The following is a 27,591-nucleotide window of genomic DNA, read 5'->3' on the forward strand; positions in this document are numbered from 1 at the left end:
AAATATTAAGGTATGTTACAGTAAGGGTATATGCTAACATTTGCCAGACTTCAGGGTTTCTTTTTAAATTATTATGTATCTTTAAAGCATTGCAGACAGAACCCTCCAGCTCTATCTCATTCCCCATCTTCCCAGACGTAATCCCAGTTCTTAAATTGAGGGTGCTTTTTGCTACATATGTGTGCATATCCAATAGTGCATATTAAATGCTTTTGTTATTTTACATGTATACGAGTGATATCAAACCATACATTTCCTTCTGCATTTGTTTTCTTGACTCAGCATTGTTTTCAGGATGGGGACGTGCATGTTGGTCTAGTTGATTTGTTTAAACTGCCACATGGTATTGAATGATATGACATGCCAGTTTAACCTTTCCCCTAATGAGGGACATATTGGTTGTTTCCAGTCTTTTGCTATTAGAAACAATGCTGAAATTAACGCCAAGGTTTTTTCATGCCCTGATTGCTTTTTTAGTCTATTCAAAGCATACCTTTTAGACTAAAACTGCTAACACTTAATCGTCAACACTTAACTAAAGAACTCACCGTGTCCGGAAATTCCATCAGTGGAATCCATTCCTTTTGGTTCCTTTTCTGGGATTTTTTAAAAACACCCATTCTCCCTGGAGAAACGTATCCGGACACTAAGGTGTCCCTTCTTCTTGCCAGTAGGTCAGGGGTGTTGGGATGGGGATGGGGGAGTTGGGCCATCATTTCTCTAGAAAACCAGGTCTGAGTCATAGCAGATGACTGGGCAGGTGGGCAAGGCTAGGGCTGCAGGTAGAGGTCTGCTCCACACCTCATTTTCCCCTCCCCCCATGCCAGAGTTCGCCGTTTGCCAGCTTCCCCCAGCTTTGTGCAAATGTCAGCCCGGTAGGTGGGATGCTGGCCTAATCCTCCCCATCCATCTCCTCCATGCCAGGTAATACGGTGCCGGCAGTGTTCGCCATCCCAGCTGCCAACAGACCTGGCTTCACCGGCTATTTCATCCCAACGCCTCCCTCGTCCTACAGAAACCAGGCCTGGATGTCCTATGCAGGAGAGAATGAGCTCCCAAGCCAGTGGGCCGATTCGGTGAGAGCCTCGCTGATTCCCTCACAGCCTTACCTGCTGGACACATTTTAGGGAGAAAACAGATGAGAGGTTGAGACAGCGTTTTGTTATCTCAGCCCCCTTGACACCAACCAGGTGGCTGACATCAAGCATTTTAGTGGAGACAGTGTAGTCAAGTGGGATGTCTTTTGAGGGAAAACTTGAGACCCACCTTCCGGTCTGGATTCCACCTCATTCTAGCAGGGCGTTCTTAGTCAAATAAATTTTTATTGTAACCATCATTTTTTGAGTATTTTCTATGTGCCAGACATCATGTTAGATGTTTTATTTATATTATCTTATTCTTCACAACAATCCTTTCCGGTAGGTATTATTATTCCCATGGTGTGTCCCATTTTGCAAATGAAGAAACTGAGGCCTAGTCAGGTGACATGACTGTCTAAAGCCACACAGCTTTAAAACAATAATAATAATGATAATAATAATAATAATAATAATAAAAATAAAGCCACACAGCTTTCATAAGGTGCTAAGGCCAAAATTCAAACCTGCATTGGTCTGGCTCCAAAGCCTTTATTACATTTGTTCCTTTTAGTTTTAAAATTCTGTAAAAATTTTAGATGGAGTAGCAGAAGATATAGTTTTAGAAACTCAAGATTGAATTACTTTGCACATAGATCCTAAGGCATTCTGCCTGACTTCTAGCAAAGGGTTGTGTTGTTGTGACCCCCTGGTTCCATGCTCTATCATAAATAGGAGCATATGGCACAGTGGACCTGGCCCGGCCTAGACCAAAGAGGGCAGCAGCCAGATGAACCTGGATAGTCACACCCAGACCTGTCTCGGAGTCACCTGTCAAGGGCTGCTAAGTGAGAAAATCAAGCAAATGAAAACAGCACAATGCTGGCCTCTGGTGTGGGTTGCCCCAATCCCTCTGTGTTGTCATCCATCATGGATAAGAAAGGCAGGCTGTCTCCCAGACTTAACTTGAGGGCCACCTGGGGATGAGTGTCATTTTAGGGTTTGGTCTCAACATTTGAAATATATCCTAGATTTATCAAACATCTAGCCCAAGGCCTGGGTCATCTTTTCTCTCTGTCTAAAACCCTGAGGTTCATACCTTCTACCCCTACAGGTTCAACTCGGCCTCAGCATTGGTGTCTATTCTTAGGGTAGTGATGCCACGTCTAAACAACATCATTGGGGTAAAACTATCCTACATATATTAATTTTCCTGATGATCAAAGCTTATCCCTTTAATTTTCAAAATATTTAAAAATGCATGCTATCTTGCATTAAAAAATTCTGGAATGAATTATATCTCCCCTCCCCTCCTTTAAAAGAGGAATGTAATTTAATTTGTCTTTAACAAATGATTCAGCATCATTAGGATGCCTTACTATACTAAAATGACATTTGTAAGATGAGCTCTGATGGTAGGATTATCGCCCCTACATCAGACATCTCCAAAATACTATAATTTTTGGAGTTATTACAACATTCAATATGATTTTTCTTTCTTTGACCTTGCTCCCAACCAGAGCTTATATTGCTGTCAGTGTCCCCACTTCCACAGATATACTCACCTTAAATATGCTTTTCCTAATGGGCTACTTTCTGCAAATAGGGCATGTCTGAGCTCATTAGAATTATTTGTCAAATTGGAGTAAATAAGCTTTAAGAGTAACTTGTAAGGATTCCCTATTGTTAAGTCTACAAATCTTTTTTTTTTTTTTTATGTTTATTTGAGAGAGAGAGTGAGACAGTTGGGGAGGGGCAGAGAGAGAAGGAGACACAGAATCCAAAGCAGGCTCCAGGCTCTGAGCTGTCAGCACAGAGCCCAAAACAGGGCTTGAACTCACGAACTGTGAGATCATGAACTGAGCTGAAGTCGGATGCTTAACCACCTGAACCACCTAGGTGCCCCAAGTCTACAAATCTTAATGTGAGACTTTATGGCATCTGTTTTGGTTGTTTGTGGTTTTTTTTTTTCTTCCTTTGTCGTGCTCAGCTGTTTTAAATAGCTAAAATCACTGGGTATGAGTTGATCAATTCAGAGCTTACTTGACTCCATAATTCCACTTACAGTCTAAACATAATGTGTGCTTTTCAGAAAGTAGATGATACTTAACTTGTGCTAATTAAACAGTAAATCTACAGCTTTGTCGGTTCACCCTCTGCATGGAAAGTTCCAGTGGGTACTCTGGAGGAGTCAACAGAAGTGTTTTCCAAAACCTCTTGCTCTCAAGACACAGATGATAGCTTAGCTGGGCTAATGGTGACTTCCAGATGCCTTTGGGTTCATATTGCCTTAAGGATGAAGGAACAGGAACCCAGCAAATCAAAACCTAACCTTCCTAATGGGATGATCTGATCATTCTGGGCCCATCCTCTCAGTGTTAGGGAGAGTTAGTTTTTTATTAGTTGTTTTTAAGAGGAATGTGATCACCACAACCTAAATGGGTCTTTGCTGGGGCCCAGTTACCACCTGCAGTTAAGCAGGGAGGTTGTGTCCATGCAGGAACCACACTGGGGAGAAGGACAGGTGATTTCTCACATGTGAAAGAAAGTGCAGGAAGCTCAGAGAGACTGAGCTTGTCAGCTTGAGAAATTGGGACAGGGATGGTGTCCGCTTCCACATCCATCTGAGAAGGAGAAAGGTCCCACCATCATTTGGGTGTCTGACCTTCCCGATCCCAGGTCTCCAGACTTCAGGAGCAAGCTCAGATAAAATCACCTCAACCTGGCTTGACAAATAGGTTTCATCCTTGGAGCTGGATGGAGAAGGATTGGGAGGGATGTGCTGTGATCAACAGGTGATGCCTGCCGTGGGCACTGCCTAGGAAAGGGGCGGTTTTTGCCAGTCCTGAATTTTGGCCAGCAAGATGTGATGGCTCCGGCCTGAATCTACTGTAAGAGAGGAAGAGCTTCTCGTCTCTTCGTCTTCTCTGCTTCTGGATATTACCCTGAGGGCACTCCAGTGGAGTCAGGTATCCCTTGCCTGTCCCAGCCATTGGTACCAAGATGCTTGATGCTGTAGAACTGAGGGATCTCAAGAGTTGGACGCTCACTCTAAGCTCCAGCTAATTTTTTTTCAACGTTTTTTTTTTTTAATTTATTTTTGCGACAGAGAGAGACAGAGCATGAACGGGGGAGGGGCAGAGAGAGAGGGAGACACAGAATCGGAAACAGGCTCCAGGCTCTGAGCCATCAGCCCAGAGCCTGACGCGGGGCTCGAACTCATGGACCGTGAGATCGTGACCTGGCTGAAGTCGGACGCTTAACCGACTGCGCCACCCAGGCGCCCCTAAGCTCCAGCTAAACTTGAAATGCAGAGAAAGGAGATATGACAGCTTCTCTCACAAACATATGGCACCAGCGGGTCATCCTCCAGTGACTTTCCAACTGTGTTCCTCAGAACCCCAAGTTCTATGAGACTCCCTGCTGTGTACCATGCATAATTCTGGGCACTGGTACACAGTGATAAGCAAGCAAGACACAGTTTTGCCTTGACGAAGTTGGTGGCCTGAGACAGGTGTTGGCATCTTGGGTGATGGCTGTTACTCTAGAGAAATTGCACGGAAGCACCTTACAGGGAGCCCTTGGCTAACGTAGGGCAGGGGAAGGTGTCCTGGAAGAACGAACGTTTGTGCTGAGACGTGATGGGCAAGTCCCCTATCCTGGCTTTGGATCTGCTTCCCTCCAGTCACCTCCTGCACATTCCTAGTGCTTGTGGCCCAAGGACATGGACAGCTCAACTCTGGTTTTCCTCTAAGGTGTAAGGGAAATATGCACAGCCCTCACCCACCATTAGTACCCATTTGCCACTCTGTCTTTCTTATCAGGTCTTGGGAAATTAAAGCCCCAAACTTTGGGACATCCATCCTATTACTTCTTCCCTCACTCCGGTCCCCATAGGCCCTCACCTAGGCCATTGATGTAGCCTCACATCTCTCCTCTTGACCTCCACTGGGTCTACCTCCAGAGTGTCCTTTCTAGAATACAGGCCCCTCCTCTGCCTGATGCGCACTGGTGGCTCCCTGGCCAGGTGTCAGGCATCCATCTCAGAAAGCTGCCTTCCCAGGAGGGCTTGTCGGAACATCTCAGGCGGGGAGTAGAAGGAGGCCACTTTCCTGCTAAATATTCACCCATCCAAAATTTCTGACTCTTCACCCAACCCATCCTACTCCATCCTCACCAGAGCCCAGACAAGTATCTCTGTAACGAATGGAAACATGCTGTATTCCTCAGAAGTGTGCCATAGAAAACTAGACTCTGTAACCTGGCACTTGGTGGCTTTCTGATCTGGCCCTGCCCGTCTGTCTTTCCTGAGCTCCTTCCATACACTGTACATCCTCTCTGGTCAGACGGAACTCCCAAAGCATCCCTGCATCCCCGTGCACACCCAACCTTTGCCTTTGCTTTTCCTCTGCTCGGAAGCCCCTCCCAACTTGTTTTCCTGGCAAGGGCCTATTCATCTTCCAGACACAGCTAAGCTGCTGCTCCCCGAAAGCCGCCTGACTCCCCACACGTGTCCATTTCCCACAGCACCCTTTGCCTACGTTGTCCACAGGCATTCATCCCACAGGCTTCCAACTAGCATTATGGGATATAAAGGCCTTTTGTGGGTTGCCCTTGAACAGCATCCCCATGTGTGGCACTGTTTCTGTGGGAAAGTTGATCCTGAATTGCAGATCATTGACTTGTCCTTATTACTAGATATGTCCGTATATTGAAGCACAGAAGTATGTGTCTTCCACTTTTTTTTTATTTTTATTTTTAACATTAATTTTATTTTTGAGACAGAGAGAGACGGAGCATGAACAGGGGAGGGTCAGAGAGAGAGGGAGACACAGAATCTGAAACAGGCTCCAGGCTCTGAGCAGTCAGCACAGAGCCTGACGCGGGGCTCGAACTCACAGACCGCGAGATCATGACCTGAGCCGAAGTCGGATGCTTAACCGACTGAGCCGCCCAGGCGCCCCTGTGTCTTCCACTTTTAATGAAAAGAAGAAATTTTTCAAGAAACCAAGATCATATCCCAGACCCGAGACAGTACAGTGATTAACTCCCAGCCCTTGGCATCAGACAGACCTGCTCAAAGCATGTCTGAGTGGTTTGTTAACCATGTCACCTGAGACCGTGACACTCTTTCCTTCAGTGTCCTCTTCTGTAAAACAAGGATAACAATATCTACCTCCTAGGTTGTTGCTTTGAGAATTAAGTGAGATAATGTGTGGAAAGCCCTAAGCACAGGACTCCCTCAGTGTTAGCAGTTATCGTTGGGAATAAATCCCTGAGTCCTTTGAGGTCCATAAAGAACTACTTCTGTTTGCTGGATTGTGCTTATGTTAAAAAGGTAGGCAGATAGATTCAGGTGGAGACTCGGGCATGTTCCAGCTGTTTATAGCAACCTTCAAAACACCTACTTAATTCATCCAACCAGCATATCCAGCGAGTCCAAATTACCTATTTTCTAAACAAACAGACTCCAGGTTTTTTATGTGCACGGTGGTCTCCCATTTTCTTCTAGATCTCTTTCGTTGCCTTCAGTCCCCTCCTGCGTCCAGTATCAAGCGTGTCTTGTGACTTGAACCCCTTCCTAATCCCGGGCCCTTCTCTTCTCTCCCGACACCCTCTGCAGGTCCCCCTCCCAGGGTACATCGAGGCTTACCCCCGGTCACGTTATCAGCAAAACTCTCCCTCCAGGCTCCCTCGCCAGTACAGCCAGCCAGCAGGCATGCACCCCAGCCTGGAGCAGGCCCCGGTGCCATCCGCGGCGGCCTCGCAGCAGAGCCTCACCGAGAACGACCCATCTGACACGCCCCTGACCAACATCTCCACGGCGGCCCTCGTGAAGGCCATCCGGGAAGAGGTGGCCAAGCTGGCCAAGAAACAGACAGACATGTTTGAGTTCCAGGTCTAACGCCTTAGCCCCGTGGGACTTCCAGACTCTGAGGAAGCCGTCTTCTGCTTTCTCAGCCTAACATGTTGGGACTTGAGGCATAGACCATGTGTGTGAGTCTTTCTCACCCTCAGTCTCTGAACAGGTGAACAGTGGGGCTTCTGGGCAACAGAGGAGACTCTTGAACAACTTGATTCTTGGCTTATTCAACTGATTGTATGTCAAGAAGTCCCTGTGTGGGACCATATGTTTGATAATCTGTGAAGTTAAATGTTTGAACTGTGGGTGTATTTCCCTTTGGAGCCTTAGTCACAAGAGACACTAACTAATCTGCAGATCCCCATCCAATGCCACATTTTAATAAATCACCAGAAGGGGGAGAACATTGCTCTGTCTTCGGTGAGTTCTGCATGTTAACTCTGTTTCTGTGTTAAAGGCAATGCAGGCATCTGATTAAGCACCAGACTGTACTCTCTCTCATTCAGCCATGACTAATTGTTAAAATCACCTCCGGTCTGTAAAGGAGGCACTGACTCCAGCCAAGAAACTTCAGTCCTTTTCTTTCAAAGGTTCATATTCAGATGAAGTAGATCAAAATCAGGACTGTCGATGACTGTACCTATAAATAGTCCTGACTCTTTTGTCCTTCCATTAACTAAACAAAGGCTGAGAAAGAGCAGATGAGAGGGAATGGCGGATACGTGTTGACAAGTTTCTGAAGAGGTGTTGTTGTTTTGGAACTTGAGCACCCCGCACATTGGGATCTCACTGAAAGAGAATTGGTGCTAAGAGCTTTTAAGATCCTACAAAAGAAAAACAGTCATTTGTGGAGGTTTTTCTTTGCCTTGCAATGAAGGTGGCCTGAGAACAAGCTTCTCTCTTTTTTGAGATAATGGATACATGGACTTTGACAGGAAAACCTCTGTCTCTTCAACAGCGATGTCCAGCATGTGCTGCTGAGCGATACAGAAGGAAGTAGCAATTGATGCCTGTTTGAAGCAGAAAGAGTGGACTCCTCGGTCTCCCCAGGCTGCAGCCTCTGTTTATAGGAGCTTCTGAATGTAGAAAATCTGTTGACTTACATTTAAATGTAAATAACATTTTTTTTTAAGTGTATGGAGTTTGCCAGTTCCCTCCCTCCACGCCCCTGGATGCAGGAGGACATTTGCTGAAAGGACAGGGCTGCTGACCTTGTGACCGCGATGTGGTAAATGACATTCCCTGGCATGGTGAGTCAGCTTCTAGAGCTCTGGGTGGACACTGCCTCACAGCCCTGAGGCACCAGCTGCTGACTGTCAGTGCAAAAGTAAAACTTCAGGTAGCCCAGGAGAGGGAACACTCTGGTTCCCTAACCAACTCTGCTGGGGCTTACCTGGTGTCTGTTGGAGAACAAGGTCCTGTCCTGCCTTCACCCATGACCCATCTAGCTTCAGCTGTGTCCATGCCTTCTTGAGCCCATCTTTCCATTTCCCTCATGAGTTTCTTTGGTCTTTACTGAGAGAAGGTAGAAATTTAAAAGTTGAGAGAAGAGTAGAAGTGGAACTGATTAGAATGGGAGATTCAAACTGTCAAAGCACAGACTTTTCAAAGAAGCTGTTTTTATTTCCCAATGGCAAATTGCCCTTTCTGGAAAGTTCCGGAGATGATGTGTCATGGTATCCCCAGACAAGTCTCTTGTTCAGATGATATTAGGTAGTGTCCTTTTGGTATGCTGGTTGATCTTTCATAGTGTTAGCTTTTTGTTACTTAAAAAAAAAATCAGCTATAAATAAAATGTATTTTTGTAATTTCCATGTGTATATATGGTATATTTCTACCAATGGCCAGTTGTTGTAGTCCAAAACCTAAATCAGCTTGCAAAACACTGTGGATGGTGCAAGATTTTATTGACAGATTAACACAATGCCTAAGTCTATCCAAATAGGTATTCAATGCACTTGAATGAACAAAGAGCCAAAGAAACTCAGCCTTTTCATGCAAATGGTATGAGTCTGATAAAGTCAGCCACATTGTCCCGCCTTATCAATAATATTTCATCAGTGCAATGATATCAACCCAGTACTTTGTCTACTTGGTAAATGCCTGGAAATCCTGTATGTGACAATGAAGTTTCAAGACCTTAGTGTAATTAAAATATATGCTTCAAAGACAATGTCTGAGCTTTGGATGTTCCAGTGACTTACAGAGAATGAGCCTACAGTCTGCAGTGGTGTGGCCCCAGCTTGCTAAGAGGATGGAGAAACAAATCATTGCAGTCTTTGCAGAACCCCATGAAATATTGAGTTCATCAACTGAGACGACTAAAAATATAGCGTGCTAAATCAGACACTCTGATAAACTAGACACCACAGGTTTAAGAAAAGTATATGGAAGGAAAACCTTAAGTTGAAAAGAAATCAATCTGTTCATGTTTTTTTCCACCAATGGGGAGACAGCTGCCATTGCTAGATTTTCTGTGATTAATATGTGGTCCCTTCTCTGAAGAGTCTCCTGGTGTCATGGAGGGGACAGACGCCTGGACAGCTGCCTCTGAGGAAAGGCAGAAGTGCCTCATGGAGGCAAAAATAGAGTCCCATGACAGCCCAGGGGCTCTATGTTCCTCATGACCCTCCAGACAGTTGGAGAAGCCACAGAGGACCTTGGCAGTCTCGGAGAAGGAATCAGAAGTCCAGAAAAGTGGAGTGACCTCCTGGAGGATTCCACCCCAAGCCTGCTGATTCATGATTCAACTTGCTTTCCATTTCACCATGCTGCCTGCACGCTTGTCTGTGATGCGTTTCTTGAACTGTGCTAGGAAGTTTAAAAAGTAGACAAGGGTCATGTGAGGGTCGCCCTATGTTCTTGTGAAGAAAAAAAAGATGATTGGATATGTAAAGGACTTCAGATAAAGTGTATAGAGGACGATGCATTTGTGGCATAATAAACACTTTTTGGAACTTGTTTTGATGTGAGTTTTCTACCTTCATGAAAGGAAATGCATTTGGGCTTTTTCCAGAGAGTGCCATTGAGGAAACGGTGTTCTCAACTGCTGTTCAAGACTGCAGGGGAGCAGTCCTCTCTCAGTGCCATGTATCCAAACAAGCAGGCGGTGAGGCCATGACAGCTTGTCATTATGAGGTAGCAGATTCTATGCTATGCATTAGGAGAGGCAGTCCCATGGTGCAAGAACATGAAAGTCTATTGTGTGCCCTGGTACCTATGATCTGGGATGGCAGTGGTTACCTATGCAACAGCAAGTTTCCTCTTTCAGGGTGTGCTATTGTGCTATGGACTTAATGTGTCTCAACCCCCACCCCACACCCTACCCCCGCCTTCATATGTTGAAATCCTAATCCCGATGTGATGCTATTAGGAGGTGGGGGCCTTGGGGTTGAATAGGTCATAAAGGTGGAGTCCTCATGAATGGGATTAGTGCCCTTGTAAAAGGGATCTCAGAGAGCCCTCTTGCCTTCTTTTTTGCAATGTGAGGATACACTAAGAAGTCAACGGTCTTGCAACTCTGAAGAGGGTTCTCACCAGACCCTGATCCTGCTGGCACCCTGATCTTGGACTTCTAGCCTCCAAAAGTGTGAGAAATAAATTTCTGTTGTTTAAAAGCCACTCAGTCTGTCGTACTTTGTTATGGCAGCCTGGGCTGACTGAGACAGAGTGGATTATATAAGCATCAGTTCTCTGGTCCTGGAAGTTACGTTGTGTACTTAATTTAAGAATTCAGCAGTTAGAACATGTAATTTCTGAATAATCTTGATGGAAGAACGGATAGGAAAAATATATATCAGAGTACAGATGGAGAAAGACAGGAATTTAAATACCTGACCAAAAGAAGAAAGAAAGAAAAGAAAATTCTTCTAACAGAAATTAGAAGAGACGGAAATTAGAGAAAATGGATCAAAAGACTTAAATATCGATTATAGATAAATAAGCTTCTTTTTTCTACCTAAGCCACCTTTTTCTACGCATTCAATGTTTAATGAGTAAAATAACAGATATTATTTCTAAAGTTTGAGAAAATAATTTAAACTTGATCTGTTCCTTCTACCACACACCAGAAAATAGTTTGGACTTTGCTTACAAAATACAGCTAAACACTCTTAGGGAAATATAGTGATCCAGCTTAGAGCAGTAACTGACTCAGATCCATGCTTTAGAAATTAAATTCTCCCCTATAGTCCCACCTTTAAGGTATTCTAGTCAAAGACCTTTGCAGGAACAATTCACACTTGCTCAAAAGTGTGGGGGTTGGGGACGCCTGGGTGGCGCAGTCGGTTAAGCGTCCGACTTCAGCCAGGTCACGATCTCGCGGTCCGTGAGTTGGAGCCCCGCGTCAGGCTCTGGGCTGATGGCTCAGAGCCTGGAGCCTGCTTCCGATTCTGTGTCTCCCTCTCTCTCTGCCCCTCCCCCGTTCATGCTGTCTCTCTCTGTCTTAAAAATAAATAAACGTTGAAAAAAAAATTTTTTTTAAAAAAAAGTGTGGGGGTTGACCGAGAGAACCCAGGGCCATTTCATAGAAACAAAACACAGCTCCCACATGGGAAAGGCTGGAGACAGCCATCCTCACTCTTGCTTTCTCTCACATCTTCTCTCTATATGTGCTTTCATCTCTGTTTCTCTCTGTATATTCTGTGTATTTGCTCAGTTCTCTTGCTTCCCTTGGCCTTCTAGCATTCTCTGTTTTCTCTTTACTGTGTACACAGCCGAGAATCCATCCCAGGACCCACTCTGCACCACCTTTTCTTTCCTGTACCCACCCCTTTCTGGTACCATCTCTTCCCAAATATTGAGACTCTGAGCGGTCCAGTCCATCGGCCTATGGAGGAGCCACCCTTGGGTCCTGTGCCTATCCAATCAGCTATAACCAAGGAGGTAGAATCCTGTAAGACAAGCATGGCCTCCTGGACTGACTCTTTCAGTAAGAGCCTTTGTTGGGGGCTAGTTCCCAGACCAGAGGAGGAGCGTGGGTGGGCAAAACCTTCAAAAGGAACCTCCTCGGCACTGGAATTGATCAGCACTCCAGACAGCAAGTGAGTGATCCCTGCGGAAACTGCCGCAGAGAGGACTGTCCCCCTTGACTTGCGCATCAGGTGGAAATGCATGCATTTGAAACCCTGGTGGACTGGCCGGCCTTGCCCCAACCACAGGCCATCCCAGCAGCAGTGCTACTGATACGACTTCTGGGTCTAAGAATGATTTGTGGTCAAGCCCCAGGTAGCACCACATCTTGCTCAGCAGATAATAAATACTTGTAAATTGAATTGCATGATCTTAGCTCAGGTGCCATTAAATGTAGCTCACCACCACACACCTGCATGGATGAGGAAATTGATGAGTCTCTTTATAGAGTCTTTTGAAGCAAAATTAGTGTCAAGTGAAATTGATATTATTGTGGCTCTGCCCTTCCAAAGATAATAAGTTGGTGTCCTGAGAATTGAAAGGTCTCTTGATTTCGCAAGGTGAATGGTTACAGATTAGAGTCCTAGCCTGTGGTAAGTTCTAAAATGTAGGGGGCTTCTGGAAGGAAAATTTAGGAAATAGAATAGTGCCAGAAACAAATCCTTTTAGACAATGTTAAGTTGCTTTGACTACGCAGGTTTCAAAAACAGGGACATTTGTGAGGTGGCAGAATTTGTCTCCATATGTCAAACCCATACTTTAGTGAAAGCCATTACATAATGAAATCTAGAAATTGATTATTTTCAGTCTCTGACCTTGGCCAGACTTTTATAAATTATGGAGGGAGGCTGTCAATGTATATTACATAAATTAACCGTGACCTCACCTTATTTCCCCCATCTCTTGCTTATATTTAAATTCACCCCACCCACATACTAACTGAGAGAAGGTTTGTACCAAACAGAATCAGAATATATCATTCATTGGTCTGGAAATCTTGAAGAAGCCATGAATAGTCAAGGCCTTAGACAACTCACTTTAAACCATTTTCTGACTCCTTATCTATAAATTGAGTATAATGGGGCGCCTGGGTGGCTCAGTCGGTTAAGTGTCCGACTTCGGCTCAGGTCATGATCTTACGGTTCGTGGGTTCGAGCCCCACATCGGGCTCTGTGCTGACAGCTCAGAGCCTGGGGCCTGCTTCTGATTCTGTGTCTCCCCTTCTCTGCCCCTGCCCAACCCATACTCTGTCTCCCTCTTTTTCAAAAATAAATAAACATAAAAAAATTTTTTTTTGAAACAGTAAGTACAACACATCCTACCTCCCATGATGTTTGTGAGGAGCCTATGGCATATTGTATCTGAAAATGATTTGAGAAGTATATTTGAAGGCATTCTTACTAAAGTATTAGCTTCATAATTCTGTCTTGTGTGGTGAAATATTTTAGCTCCTTCTATCTACTGAACTAATTGGTCACATATTCTATAAAATAAAATAATATATATTCTATAAAATAAAAAAATGAAAATGTTCCCAACTCTGGAACTGCCCACAAAAGCCGGCCTCATGTGGAGCTGTATTTTGCTGTTGCTGTTGTCACTGTTTACATTTCAGAGGCGATACAAGCACTTGTACTTGTGCTTTCACTCAGGGTGGAAAACCTAGGCTGGCGATTCCCACCAACCACATTAGATACACATGAGGCAAAGATAAGTACTGAACAGGAACTTGGACTCTAGCTGTTGTCACTTCATGCTTTGCTTTCTGATTAACTTCGTACATCTTTGGCCTGTGCAGGAACAGAGTGTTCATATGCTGGTAGAATTTTTTATTTTAAAATAAAAGGCATAAGCTTTCATTCCCCCAAACCTGCCTACTTTCTCATTCTATTTCCTCTATATGGTGAGATGGAGTCCCCTTCACAATCCAACTGCACAGTGAGTTATCAGACAAGAGCACCCATTGTGGTCTCAGAAGCCATCCCAGCCTGAGGCATGAGCTCCTTGGCCAAAAAGAACTCACCCCTGGCCATTCAGTCAACACATCCATGACTGTGATCTTGGAGCCAATGACTTCCCAGGGCACCCAGGGCAGAATAAGCCAATGTCTTGTCATATGCCCTTCTCAGAGCATAAAGAAGTCCCATCCAGGTCAGTGGCTCCCAAGGAGTCCAGGATGACATTGGTATGGGACACAAACTTCCAAGACCACCTACCTTTCCCTGCCTTTGCTAGTCCCAGCAATCATGATGTCTGCCTTACGTTCAGCCCTATTTGTGTGTTGTATCAATGCCATGCCCTCTGATGTAAGCTGATTGAACAGGAGACCCTTCTGACCCAGGAGCCACAAATTCATAGGCTGACCAGCCACAAGAAATGTAGCTCAGCACATGGGGCCAAGCCAACTGGATTCTCTCTGTAGGAAATACCAACACAGAGTCTATTAGCAACAGATGCTGAAACTCAATGGTCAAGCCTCAGAGACCATGATGGGCTGTATTCAGAGCAAAGGTCTAAGAAAACAGAATATTGAGTAAGAAGTAGCCTTGAGGCCAAGGAGACTTAGAATATAGGTAAGTAAAACTATCTCCTGTAACAAAAATAGACAAATGAAAACCAACTCTGAGTGTTTTGGAGGAGTCCCTATGTCCTAATGGAGAGCCACAACCCAGGGGCTTTTGTGGCTCCATTCAGACTCAGCTTGGACAGTAACTGCATGTTGTTTCTTACTGGAGCCTAGTCTGAAGCTCTCTGCAAGTACTCAGAAGTACTTAGAGACTGAAGAAGCAACTTTTACTCCTCTCTCTGCCCCTCTGTAAAGAGGGCTCACATATGCACAAAAGCACTCCCAAAGCCACTGTCTTGCTGCGGTGATGGGGACTAAACCTGGAGCCTCCACAAAATTTTATGGTGCTCACTCACCGTTGCAGAGAATAGGGCCAGTGTGCCCAGGAACGGAGGGGTTCCCTATGCCTCCATTTTCTTTTTCTTCCCTCTTGGACCCTGGCTGCTCTGAACCTTCAGGACAAATGAAATGATCAAATATAGGGAAGTGCCATTCATCCCAGGAATGGCAGACAGACACAGACGCAGGGAGCTGGAAAAGACACATGGAAATCCCAGCCTTTCCCTACTGCGGTCCCATCAGAAAAAGGAGAGCAAACTTATTCCAAAGGATGATCTCTAGACTTCTGTGAGTCACTGTCACGCGTCCAATTCATGAGCTCTGCTGGCCACTGGAAGCTGGAAAGAATGCACCTAAGGAAGGGTGTGGAACCACATAATGGAAACATTAGTGAGGGAGTGGTCAACGGTCAATTACCTGTAAAATGTACACAGACGGTTAGCAGGAAACATAATTGCTTGGAGTCTCTCTATGATGTCTTGAAGGTGTGGTTGTGGCAAAATACTGGTTTGCACAGTTGGGCGCTTCATTTTAACCTTGCAGTGTTCCTGTTTTCACATAAACATATAACTCATATTTAAAGAGAGTCCATCTGACTCCTTAGAACTGAAATAAAGTTTTATTAGCCTAACAGTTTTACCACCAACCCCTCCTCCAAACCAAAGAATTCTAGCAAACTCTTGAAGGTAAAGGCCCTCCAGGTTACCTGGTCTCTAAATGGGCTATATGAGCTTGCTCTGGACTCTGATGGACTTTCACTGACCATATAAAAGAGCTTGCATTTGCCTCTGGTGCCAACTCCATCAAGTTGGTAGCTACAGCCTTTGGGAGACCCAAAGGGCCTGTGGAGGCCACACCTCTTGAGGCCATATCTCTAGTGACACCAACACAACCTAATGAAAAATCAGGCTACCACCCAGATAGATGTCTTGCCCACAGGATATTTGGAAACAGTTGGATTTGGGGCACAGAGTCTACAAGTAAGCCAGATGTTGGGTTAGATTATTCATGCTTCACCTTACGCTGCTAGGATTTGTGATGGCAAAGTCAAAAGCTATTTGCACCCTCCTGGAGAAGACCCATTTTCTAGATTAAATTTGGTAATGTCAAAAGAAAGGGCCTGGAAAGTCTTAAGACTGTGAAAACACAGAGCTGCCAAATTGTATAAATTGCTTCATGTATTAATATCCAGGTGATTTGGAAACTAAGAGTTTACTTCTCCTTAAGATTTTGTCACCCAAACTGGTAGGTCCCATACTAGCCTTCGGTGTTTGGGGGACCAATTCCTTAGAATGGGCCCAGGTAAGAGAACCAAAGACTAGGACCAGAAATCAGATGCCACAACTGAGCAGAAATGAGGGCTGAAGAAAGGCTCCAGGGCTGCCTTTCTGCCAGGACCATGCATTATGGGCACGGTTTTATCCTATGGATCATTAATCTTTCATCTCATTGGAACTATACAGGAAGCACTGATAGAACCTTCCACATAGCCATCCAGCCAGCTCTTCATTGGCTGAGCAAACATTTCCTAAGTACCTACTCTGCAGCAGACTCCACGCTAAATGATGAGGATTCAACAGTGAACAGGACACAGAGCTGCCCCTCGCAGAGCTTACGATCAAGAAAGATTGATCCTTGAGACACAGAGCCCAACATGTGAAGGACCACCTTTCATTCAGTGCATTTTCCAGCTCGTAAGAGGTAGATGAAATAAAAAACAAATGCATCCAAATGAAAACCAAAGTCCCCTTCCTTCTGGAAACATTGAGGTTTAGAAAGGACAGAGTCTACAGTTGCATCTTCTAATGATGTTACAGTTTTCCTTATCAGTGATCTTTAACCAGCAAGGAGGATGCCCACAATATCTCCTTGGGGACAGAGAGCAAATTGCCATCTTCCAGGAATCAACAAATGTTACAAACCCAAATTTCAGAGCTGTCAAATGAAATCAGGCACCCAAATTGTAAGAAAAGGAATAACCGATTTGGGGACTGTACTACGCAACCCAAATGAAAATTTCAGGAACCGCATATTTTACAAATGAAACCACAGTACGCCGAATACTTTCATTTTACATTGTTCGTATCAATAAAGTGCCATTCAGAATGCACTGGGTTATTAATGAATGGGTTTTGGTTTTTATCCAGCCTCTGAAATACAGTGCTCGATGGAGCAAATCTAGGCGAATCAGGTAGAGCTTTGCAAGGATACCATTTCTTTGCTGCATTTGTCTGTCGAGCTTAGTTGAAATTGTGTTTGTTTTTTTCTTGGCAAAATTTGCATTTGAAATAAAGCACGTTGTCTTAGTGATAATTTTCTTTCCAAGGTGTTAGAGGCGATTCTGCTCACATCTTGTCTTTTCTGTCACTTAAAATTAATTTCTCCATTCCCCATAAGAAAAAGATTTTAACAAGCATTTACAAATTCTCAGAATATTAGAAATCGCCGTGTGATGAAAGGATGTATTTTGTTTGTTTGCTTGTTTTTTAAATTATACAATCCCAGACTCACTGAGTTGGAAGAGAATTTAGTGGGGAAATTATCTGGCTCTGTACCCTGCAATCAATACAGGATAAACCTTATACCTTGTATACATGATGTTGGCTTACCTGGCCAAAGAGTAAGCAGAATTAGGGCTTCAGCGAGGCAGGTACTCAAAATGAGGGGGAGGGAAATGAATGGGAGGTTGGGGGGAAGATGGAGACTGTTAAAATATCATTTGATATTTAGGGCAAAAAAAGTAATGTAGTCGCCATGGGGTGGAAGTGGGGGAATTGTCTTCATTTTAAGCTACATATGGAGTAAGAGGACACTAAAATCTTTTTTAAAGGTTTTACTGTAGCTCTGAATCTATGCCATGACCATTGTTACCACATGGGTATAGGGATCCCCATTTTAGGACTTGCAATCATCCAGACCTGGATTTGAACCTCACTTTTACCTCATTCTAGTTACTTTGGACAAGTCATGTCCCCTCTTTGAGCCTTATCTGTGAAATGAAGAGAAGATCTAGTTTATGACGTGACTATAGAGCTGAAAGGAGAAAGTGCCTGGCTTATACCTGCATGACACCCTACGAGCATGATGGATTATTATTTATTTATATACCTCTGTCTAGATCTGAGCTGTCCAACACAGTAGCCAGTAACCCAGGTGTCTATTTAAACTGAAATATAATGGGGCACCTGGGTGGCTCAGTTGGTTGAATGTCCGACTCTTGATTTCAGGTCAGGTCATGATCCCAGGGTCATCGAATCGAGCCCCTCATTGGACTCAGCACTGAGCATGGAGCCTGCTTAAGATTCTCTCTCTCCTTCTACCCCTCTCCCCGGCTCGTTCTCTCTCTCTCTCTAAAATAAAATAATAAAAAATAAAATATACAGAAATATAATAATTAGAATGAAATAAAATTTAAAAGCCAGTTCCTCAATTGCATTAGCCACATGTCAAGTCTCAACAGTCACACGTGGCTAATGGCTTCTATATTAAACAGCACAGACTCAGAACATTTCAATCATTGCAGAAAGTTCTATTTGACAGCATAGGTCTAGACCATCCATCCATTCATGGATAACAATAATAACAGATAATAGACAGATAGACAACAGCCAAGAGATAAATATCTGTATTTATATATATTTATGTTTATTTATATGTAAGTAGAGAGAGATATATGTACTTACTTAGGGACTGTTGTCTATCTGCCTATTTATTTATTATTGTCATCCATTAATGGTTGGATGGTGTATATATATATATATATGACTAACAGGAACTAGGTAGATAAATGACAGGAGGGAGGAATAACTAGGAATACACTGTAGATGCTACAGACTGACTTGTGCCACCCCCCCACCCCTGTCGCCCCAAACCTGTATGTTAATCCCCGATATGCTGGTATATGGAGAGGGAGACTTTAGGAGGTAATTATATTTGGATGAGATCATGAGGGTGGGGTCCCCAAGATAGGATCAGTATGCTTATAAGAAGGGGAGGAGACACCAGAACTCTCTCTGCCATGTAAGGACACAGCAAGAAGGCAGCCAACTGCAAGCCAGGATGAGAGCTCTCACCAGGAACAAGAACTGGCCTGCACCTTGGGCTTGGGCTTCCCAGCCTACAGAACTGTGAGAAGTAAACATCTCTTGCTTAAGCCCCACAGTCTGCGTAATTTGGGTATAGCAGCCCCGGCAGACCAACACAGACAGTAAGTGTTAATGAATTTTCAGTCTAGCTTCTTTTATTCATGTGAACCAGACTTTTCACCTTGCAACTGGTTCTGAAAAGAGATCCCCCCCACCTCCCACCCCCACCCCACATGAGTAAAATGTGCCTCTCAGCAGGCAGCCGCCTGCAGCGGCTCAAAAGGCCCCCGCCTGCACCTGTGTTTATTTTTGCAGTGAATGGCCGCATGTCCCCTCCTCCTCACAGGTGTCGAAACTAGATTTTTCCTGTATACTAATGAACAAGCTGATACATGTCAGCTCTGGATGGGAGAGGACTAGAAAGCAAAGGGGGGTGGGGGGGGGGGGTCTTTTCCCTCCCACTTCTAAGTTCGGACTGCCACCTAGTGGGTCCCACCATGAGAGAAACAGGAGGGTTTTGTGTTAAGGACCAGAAACCCGGGTGCAAAATGTGCCCAGCAAACCCTACCAAGCAAAATGGTGGTGTCAAGTCATGAGCTGAGCACTTTACACATGTTATCTCACTTCATTTGAAACAACCCCAAGCAGGGGGTATTATCACGCACGTTTTCCAGATGAGAAAAGAGGCTCAGAGAAAGTGAAGAACCTGCTTCATTGAAAGAATGCTTGGATGAATAAATGAACAAAGGAGTAAAATGAATGCAGGCTTAATTTATATGCAGTGTTCAGAGTTACAGAACCAGCTGCATTCAGATCAACTCTGAGATGAGATTAATAATCCTCGGTGAGTCTGTGAATGGACAGATGGAATCGCTGATACTGATTGATTCCTCCCTCCAGAGGAATCCTCCTTCCGGACCCTGCTGACTGTGTGACCTTCGCCGCTCTGGCTCCCCTCTCCCCCAGCTTGTGACATAACTCCTAGGAACTGGGAGTAGGAAACCGTTTGCTGTGGGTTGTGAATAGGAAGCCCAGTGTGGCTGTGTGAGTCACCGAGGAGTTACTTTACGAGGAGGGCGAGGCAGGAATGTGGAGCAAGAGATAAGAGGCTGCGCCAATCAGTATGAGGCCCATGAGGGACAAGTGGTGTCTTTGAACGCAGCTTGTCCCCCCACTCTGAGTGCTTGAGGGGGCTGCCGTCACAGGAGCCTGGCCACCCCTCCCTCCCCAACATGGACAGAGATGGACTTGGAGCCGGGGTGGAGCCCCAACCACATTTCCTCTCTGAGGATCGAAAGCTGCAGTGCAGCCCTCCATTGGCAGCACTGCGTTCCTTTCCTTCTAGAGACCTGGATGCCTCCTTTCTTAACATTTCTCTCATGTTAGTTTCTATTGCTTGCAACCAGAGAACCTCCGTCAGCCCCTCTTGTTACTTAAGCTAGTTAGAGCCACTCTGTTCCCCCCACACCCTCTACCCCGCAACCAAAAGAAACCCTGAGATAGGTGGATTCTCAGCTCAGGGATTCATTTTTCGGGTTCCCCTCTAGTTCTGTTTCCTCCAGGCGCTGCGCACGCACCTTCTGTGTGAGCTGACTCCCTGGTGTGGAAGGTGAAGGCGCCGGGTGGTGGGTGGCCACAGCCCTCCCTCAGAGGACCCACCTGCAGAGAGGCTGAGCCCTTGGCTTGTCCGCTGTGGGCGATGGGGTGCTGCCTGGAAGAAATGTGGTGGGCCCTCTCAAGAAAAAAGACTCATCTTCCTCCCAACTGGGGGCAGCTTCACATCTGTCACCTTATTTCTTGACCCCCACCAACCATCCTGTGAGAGCAATGTCTCCATTTTACAGATGGGGAAACAGGTTCAGAGGGGTTGGGTGACTTTCTCAAGGCCACACATCTGGTTGGGGACAAAATCAAGATAGTGTTGAAAAGGTGGGTGTGCCAGGAGGCACCCATGTTCGCTTCCCGAGAAAGCGTTAAAGCGGTGATAGGCTCTCTCTTCCTTCTCTTCCTAGAAGTCAGGCTCCTGCGGGCCCAGATCCTGCCTGACTCCTTTGGCCGTAGAGTGGGGAACAAATCACTTGCATAAAGAAGTGGGAGGTTTTCCCATTACACTTGAATTTTGTATTTCCCTCAGGACTAACAGATCTGTGATGAAGGGAGTGTGGCATAAATAGCTGGTTTCATGTTCAATAAAGTTCCATGTTCTATCTTGCTCAAAACAGTTACCACTGGAGAGGAGGGACTTCAGTCCCCCACCTGCAGGGTATTTTACCTCTAGATTCCCTGTACCCTAATTACCAGAAAGTAGAAGTCACTAATCTGATTGACCAGAGTCCAGAACATTCCTTGGGCCCCATGTTACCAGAGGGTAGGCTTACTAGATCTTATGTCAGCACATATGTGCTCCATGAAAGCCTATTTATTTCAGGGTACAGCCTTTGTGGCCAGGCCTGACCAGGAGCTTCTTTCCTGCCTCTGTCATGTTTACAACGGAGTGGGCCAATCAGGCCAGAGGAAGAAGGAAGCCTCGTTTATACCTTCAGCCCAACTTCAAATGCTTCAGAGCAGCTTTCTCTTTATTTAGGTCAGTTATGAACAAAGTGGTACTTCTGTTTCTTATCTGGTGGTGTGCTAGTAAATGTTCAACAACCAACACTTTGGGGGAGTGGAGATGGGTAGGAACAAACCTGATTTGTACATTCACCAGTTTCCACAGTGTAAAAACTCATGATGGCCAATATCAAAATACCAACATGACATTATCAGGAACTAATGCACATTATTACACCGTTATATAGTATTTCCACCAACTATAGTGGTGCAAATAGACATAACCTGAAGAACATAGCTAGTTGTAAAATGCAGCAAAATAATTAGGAAGTGATGGATTTTGAATCTCTATTAAACTTAGTTGTAAATATAGTTTGTGAGTTGAAACAGTTTAATTTTTTTAATGTTCATTTCTTTATTTTGCGAGAGACAGAATCCCAAGCAGGCTCCGCACTGTCAGCATAGAGCCCAACACGGGGCTCGATCTCACGAACCATGAGATCATGACCTGACCGGAAATCAAAAGCTGGACGCTTAACCGCCTGAGCCACCCAGGCGCCCTGATGCAGTTTACTTTTTTAAATTTTTTTTTTCAACGTTTTTTTATTTATTTTTGGGACAGAGAGAGACAGAGCATGACCGGGGGAGGGGCAGAGAGAGAGGGAGACACAGAATCGGAAACAGGCTCCAGGCTCTGAGCCATCAGCCCAGAGCCTGATGTGGGGCTCGAACTCCCGGACCGCGAGATCGTGACCTGGCTGAAGTCGGATGCTTAACCGACTGCGCCACCCAGGCGCCCCTGCAGTTTACTTTTTAATAACGGATGTCTTTAACAACCACCTTACAAAATTCCTGAATTTTAACAATCGGCTCTCACAAGCTTTTCAAGCTGGCTCCAGCATGCCACCGCCTTCGTCTATTATTCCTTGCATATGCTGTCCTCTCAATCAGGACTCCTGTCCTTTTCATCTGCCAATATCCTCTTCTTTGGCGAGCGGTCTCTTCCATTCCATTTTATTCTGGAGGAGCCTCTCTTCCCTCACTTATAAAACACGCCAAGTGTCGTGCCTACTCCACAAGGCGATGGTGAGGATTGAATTGTTCATGTCAATTGTCTCTCTGTGCTTGGTACATGGTATGCAATTAATAAATAGGTGGCCAATCTTATGAGCGTGGTGGGGAAGGAGGTGAGTGGTTAGGGGTCCTCAGGGGGCGAGAACTACTGGGATGGGGGAGGGGATGGGAAACAGGCCCCCACTAGATACATTGCCCTTGGTTTTCCCCACCCTCTCATTAAAATTCTCCGGCCCTTCTCACTGGCTTTGCCAGCCTGAATTTTTCCAGGGTGAACAAGGGAGCTTCTCCAGCAACAACCGGCTTGGGGCAATAGAAATCTGCCTTCTTCCCGGGGAGGGGAGTAGGGCCTGGAATCCCTGCCCAGGGTTAAGAGGACTCCTACCGGATCAGAGGTTACAAACTGCGGGACACACCAGCCTTTATTCGGCCGCAACTGCGTTTTCGATCCATTTGAATTCGCTGCTAAGATTTAGAAGCCAGGAACTTTCCCCTGACATGGTGCTCCGCTCTTGCCTGGGCGACACGCCGCTGGAACTCGGGATCGGCTGCCCGGCAAGCACCGCGGCTGGCTTGTCTCCACGGGGCTCCCTGCACGCCCTTCCACGGTTCCCAGCTGGGCCTTGCAGGCATGCGCATTTGCGTCCTCAGACACTTGGTCACTGCTGGAACATTTGGGCCTGTGTATGCAACTTCCTGGCTCCTACCAGCCATTTCCCCATCTCCCCGCATCTGCATCCTCACACCACAGACGGGACCTGGTGTGATTCCCGATGAACCATCTCTGCTCCACGTACAGAAATAGGTCCCACCTATCTGTCCACTCCAGGCACAATTCCAGCAATTCCTCCTCTCCTCCATCATCACTTTTTCTCCCTCCCGACCACAGGCAGTCACTTCTCCCGTCTTTATAAAGAAAGCCTTCTCCACTCCGCTTGCCCTGCCAGTTTCTGCTCTAGTTCTCTGCTCTCCATGGCAGCTAACGACCTCGGAAGAGTCTCCTCTACCCATGGTCTCCAATTCATCTCCCCCGCTTCTCTCTTAAACCAACTCAAGTCGGGCGTTAAACCCCTATCACTCAACGGAAACTGCTCTTGACAAGACCACCAACACTTAAATCCTTGTTGCCAAGTCCAAGAGTGAATCTCAGGCTCAGGGCTATTGGTCAAGAGCTGGCCACGCCCCCTCCTCAACACTTCCTTCACTTGATTCTAAGATGCCTTTCTTTGCACAAAGCCCAAACGTCACAAATATTTGGCCATGTTCCACAGTGGCTGCAGGCATAGTGAGGGCACAAGGAAATCCAGATGCCAAGCATCAAAATGTTACACTCGATGAAGACTTGTTTCCTAAAATATTCTTTATTTGTGGGCTTGTGTCGCTGAGCTCTCGCTCCTCCTTGCCATAAAGACAGCACCTGGCCTCACGGGTGGTGCCACAAGCCATAGACACCTCTGCCCCAGCAGGGGGGAAAGGACAGGTGGGGCGGGGCCACACTGTGCTGCACCATCACTTCTTAGTTGGATTATTATGACAGCCTTCTTCCTGCTTTCCCTGCTTCTTAGTGTACTCTTACAAGCACAAGTCAGACACTGAAAAACCTCTAACTACTACATCCTCCACTGGGAGTAAAACCCAGAGTCATTGCCATGGCTGCAAAGTCCCATGTGGAAGGACCCTCTGCACTCAACCCTACCATGCTCCCTTCAGTCCTCCCGCTCCAGCCATCTGGGCTCTTTGCTGACCCTAAAATATCCCAGTATGCCCCCAGCCTCAGCCTTTGCACTAGCCCTTGTGCCTGGAACATTCCCCCACGTGACACATGGCTATCACCCTCAACTTCCTTCACACCTTATTTAAATGTTACCTCTTCTAGGGGCGCCTGGGTGGCGCGTCCGACTTCAGCCAGGTCACGATCTCGCGGTCGGGGAGTTCGAGCCCCGCATCAGGCTCTGGGCTGATGGCTCGGAACCTGGAGCCTGTTTCCGATTCTGTGTCTCCCTCTCTCTCTGCCCCTCCCCCGTTCAAGCTCTGTCTCTCTCTGTCCCAAAAATAAATAAACGTTGAAAAAAAAAATTTAAAAAAAAAAATTAAAAAAAAATAAATGTTACCTCTTCTAGAAACCTTATTTGAAATGCACCCTGTTTTCTTCTGACCCTCCTGACCAACCTTGCCCTACTATTTTTGTTTCCCCCTTAACAGGTTATCTGTGATACCATATTATTTATTGCCTGTGTCTCCCCAACTCCCAATCCCAAGAGTCTAGGAGGGTACCTGGTACATAATAAGCACGTGAATTTCTAGGAAGGACCATGGCTTTGATCAGATCATCAAAGAGTTTTGTGGTCCAAAAGCTATCCAACAAAACTCTTCCCAGGACTAAAGCTGTTTGAAAGCCAACTATCTGTTCCAGTCCTCAAAGAGCCTTTCTAAGTAGGGGCACCACAACCAAATATATATTGCCCTTGGCTTTTCCCAATTCCCTCCACTTGGAGGTGTTGGGGGGCATCCCCTGAATGCCAGCTGGGCAGCAGCTTCCAGACCCTGTGAGAGAGCTCCCCCAGCAGCAGCACAGAGAGCAGACAAACCAAGAGATTTACCACACAAGTGGGCACTGTATATGGAGTACATGCTGGGAGCAATGAGAACAGCAGTAAATACAGAACAGAAAATAATGATCTTTGACACAACAAATGGGACACATTATCTAAGCACTAACACCTAAAGAGGCAGCTGCCCTAGCTCTGGGGGGCAGATCCTCAGGAGAGAGAGGCTGACTTCTTTCCAGGCTGCCTTGTCTTCAGTCCTTGTAACTTTTCATCTTTCAGTGCCTTCAAGAATTTATCTGCAGGAGAGCAAAACAAACATGGCTGTAGTAAAGATAAGGGCTCTTCTAACACTTCCAAAGTAAGCTTCTGGGACGCAATTGTCTGCTCCCTGCATGAGCCCAGAACCCAACATGGGTAGGAAAAAAACCCTAACAGCCAAAACATGTTTAAGTGGAGAAAATGTAGTAAAGAGGTCCAAGACTCAGCCTGTTTTCTAGGGATTTTTTCCGTGTCTTTGGGGAAGAGGACCTTACAGGGTGCCTGATGAGTTGGGGACCATTCTCATGGCCACATTAACCTAAACATTTAGGTTATTTCATACTCCCCTTCTGTGTGTGGCAGGGGAGCCAACTTAACCTGTATGGTTGTTTATAATAGCGGGGATAGTCCTTCTAGAACAATCTTCCCTCCTCCAGTGTTGAACTGCAAGCCTTAGCCGGAACAGGTGATAGAAAGTCTGCAGAACAGCCTATGGCTAGTGAATATTCTACAGTGTGAGATGTCTCATGTCAAGTAGAATCAAGTTTAACTTTACCCTTCAAGGAGAACCAGTCAGCTTGCATGCTAGAGGAATCCTGCCCACATCAGAGCACACCTGGTCTGCCCTCGTCCAGAGCCCTAAGACTTTAGATCTAACATCTAGAGTCCAAAACCCCGGTGAGAGGGCTACCAGAGCCAGGGCTAGGGTTCACAGGGAGGTTACCTTCCAGCATTAAGAAGTAGAGGGCCCCAGAGGCCCTCAGTGAACTGTCCTTGGGCTTTCTGGGTCTTGCACAATTCCCACCTCTACTTACAGACACTCCAACTGCTATTCGCTTCCCCCTCCTCACATGGAGGACCGCAGTTGGAGGTAAACACTAAAGCTCAGGTCTCTAAAGGAAGGGGTTTGTGTGTGGCGGGTGATGGTAGTATTACTACCACAGAAGACGGGACAATTATGGTGCAGGAGGTATCAAGTGCAGGATGGGGTGGTGGTGGATGGAGGTTTGCAGGCTGAGAGTCCAGATTACCAAAAGGGCTCAGGATGGAGGGAGGGTGAAGTTTGGGACAAGAGTGTTCACGAAATCCTGACAGTGATGAGGGAGGGCGTCGGTTGAAATCCAGGAGGAGTGAATCTGGGTGCTGGGGGCGGGGATTGCCGATCTGGGATCTGGACTGAAGTCTTAGCCGGTGGCCACATTGCCGGGGAGGGGATTTGGGGGGCATGGAGCCAAGGGGGGGGAGCGAGTCAAGGCCGGCCAAGGAGGTCACGCACAGCGCTGGGAGTCGAAGCCGTCCCCAGTGATGGTGAGTAGCTCCAGCTCCTTAATCCGGATCTCCAGCTCGCATAACTCCTCGGGGTGGGAGGCGGAGGCGAGCCGGGGAGTCGTGGGGCGGGGAGCAAGGGGCGAGGCAGCCACCTCGGGCCCTGGAGGTGGCGAGTAGAAGAAGCGCAGAGGCTCGTAGGGTATGGAGGCCAGGCCGGAAGGCCAGGGCGGGGGCCAGGGGCGCTCGCCGGGGGGCCCCAGGCCGGGTGGCGGCGGCAGGGGCGCCTGAGGGAGGGACCGTCCCCCCGGCGCCGCCCCGCCAGACTTCAGCGGCACGAAAAGCTTCTTCCAGATGTTGAAGTCGCTGAGCGGAGACGAGGAGACGCCGCGATCGTAGAGGGACGGGAAGTAGAGGGGCGGAGCAGGCCGCTGGCTCATGGTGGGGCTCTGGCCGCCTCGCCGCCCCTTCGGCATCTTTTGAATGGGAGGCTGCGTGGGAGGAACCCCGCGCCTGGAGACGCGCGCCCCAACCCCGAGTCGTCAGGTTCTGAGATTCCACAGGCCACGCCCCGGCGGAGCGCGGCCCCACCCCTTCGACCAGCCCCGCCCCCGAACAGGCGGGGTTTTGCGGACAGGCTGGCCACGCCCCAGAACGTGCCCCGCCCACTGAGGACTGGCCTCTCCCCTGGAGCAGGAGTGGGTTGACTAGCAGCGGTGACCTGCAGGCGCGCCTTAATCCGCCGCCCTACCGCCCCCGGGTTTCCGCTGCGCCCCGCGGCCATCAGACGCCAGCCAATTTTTTCGCCCCCTCCGGGCCCGCCCCTCGATTCTTCCCACTGCCCCTACGTTCCGCAAACCTGGCTTTGCCGTTATTGCGGCCCTGGCTCCAGCTCTCATCTCACGTGTCATCAGAAACTCAGACAAAAACAGGAAGCAGGGAGCTGGCCAGAACTGCAAGAGAATACATTTTTCAGTCTTCTCCTTTCATAGGGAGAAAAATAATATTTCCTAGAAACCTGCCCGCTGCGACAGCAGACTTCCCTTACCACCCT

General features: G+C 46.7%; 2 protein-coding genes across 2 annotated transcripts in view; one reads left to right on the top strand and one right to left on the bottom strand.

Annotated features, from left to right (window-relative positions):
* The window catches only part of KIAA1549L (KIAA1549 like), a 117,056-nt gene extending 110,003 nt beyond the window's left edge, over positions 1–7,053 (top strand). Inside the window, exons 19-20 of the mRNA XM_047823248.1 lie at positions 925–1,076; positions 6,700–7,053. Coding sequence (XP_047679204.1) covers positions 925–1,076; positions 6,700–6,981 — 434 coding nt within the window. The 3' untranslated portion in view covers positions 6,982–7,053. The remainder of the gene's footprint in view (positions 1–924; positions 1,077–6,699) is intronic.
* An 18,006-nt stretch (positions 7,054–25,059) lies between these two features.
* On the bottom strand, positions 25,060–27,078 carry CD1H11orf91 (chromosome D1 C11orf91 homolog). Its single transcript, XM_047877355.1, has 2 exons — positions 26,548–27,078; positions 25,060–25,309 (listed from the first exon to the last, which is right to left on the bottom strand). The coding sequence occupies exons 1-2, from the start codon at positions 27,011–27,013 to the stop codon at positions 25,224–25,226; spliced, it is 552 nt and encodes a 183-aa protein (XP_047733311.1). The 5' UTR covers positions 27,014–27,078; the 3' UTR covers positions 25,060–25,223.
* Between the last annotated feature and the right edge of the window lie 513 nt (positions 27,079–27,591).

The sequence above is a fragment of the Prionailurus viverrinus genome, chromosome D1 (assembly GCF_022837055.1).
Source record: "Prionailurus viverrinus isolate Anna chromosome D1, UM_Priviv_1.0, whole genome shotgun sequence".
Classification (NCBI taxonomy): Eukaryota; Metazoa; Chordata; class Mammalia; order Carnivora; family Felidae; genus Prionailurus; species Prionailurus viverrinus.

What these genes read in the sequence shown, in the direction of transcription:
- CD1H11orf91 (XM_047877355.1), bottom strand. Translation starts at nt 27,013, where the DNA reads ATGCCGAAGGGGCGGCGAGGCGGCCAGAGCCCCACCATGAGCCAGCGG. An exon ending in CGGCTTCGACTCCCAGCGCT is followed by an intron (nt 25,310 to 26,547) that starts GTGCGTGACCTC and finishes GCTCTCCTGCAG; the next exon opens with ATAAATTCTTGAAGGCACTG.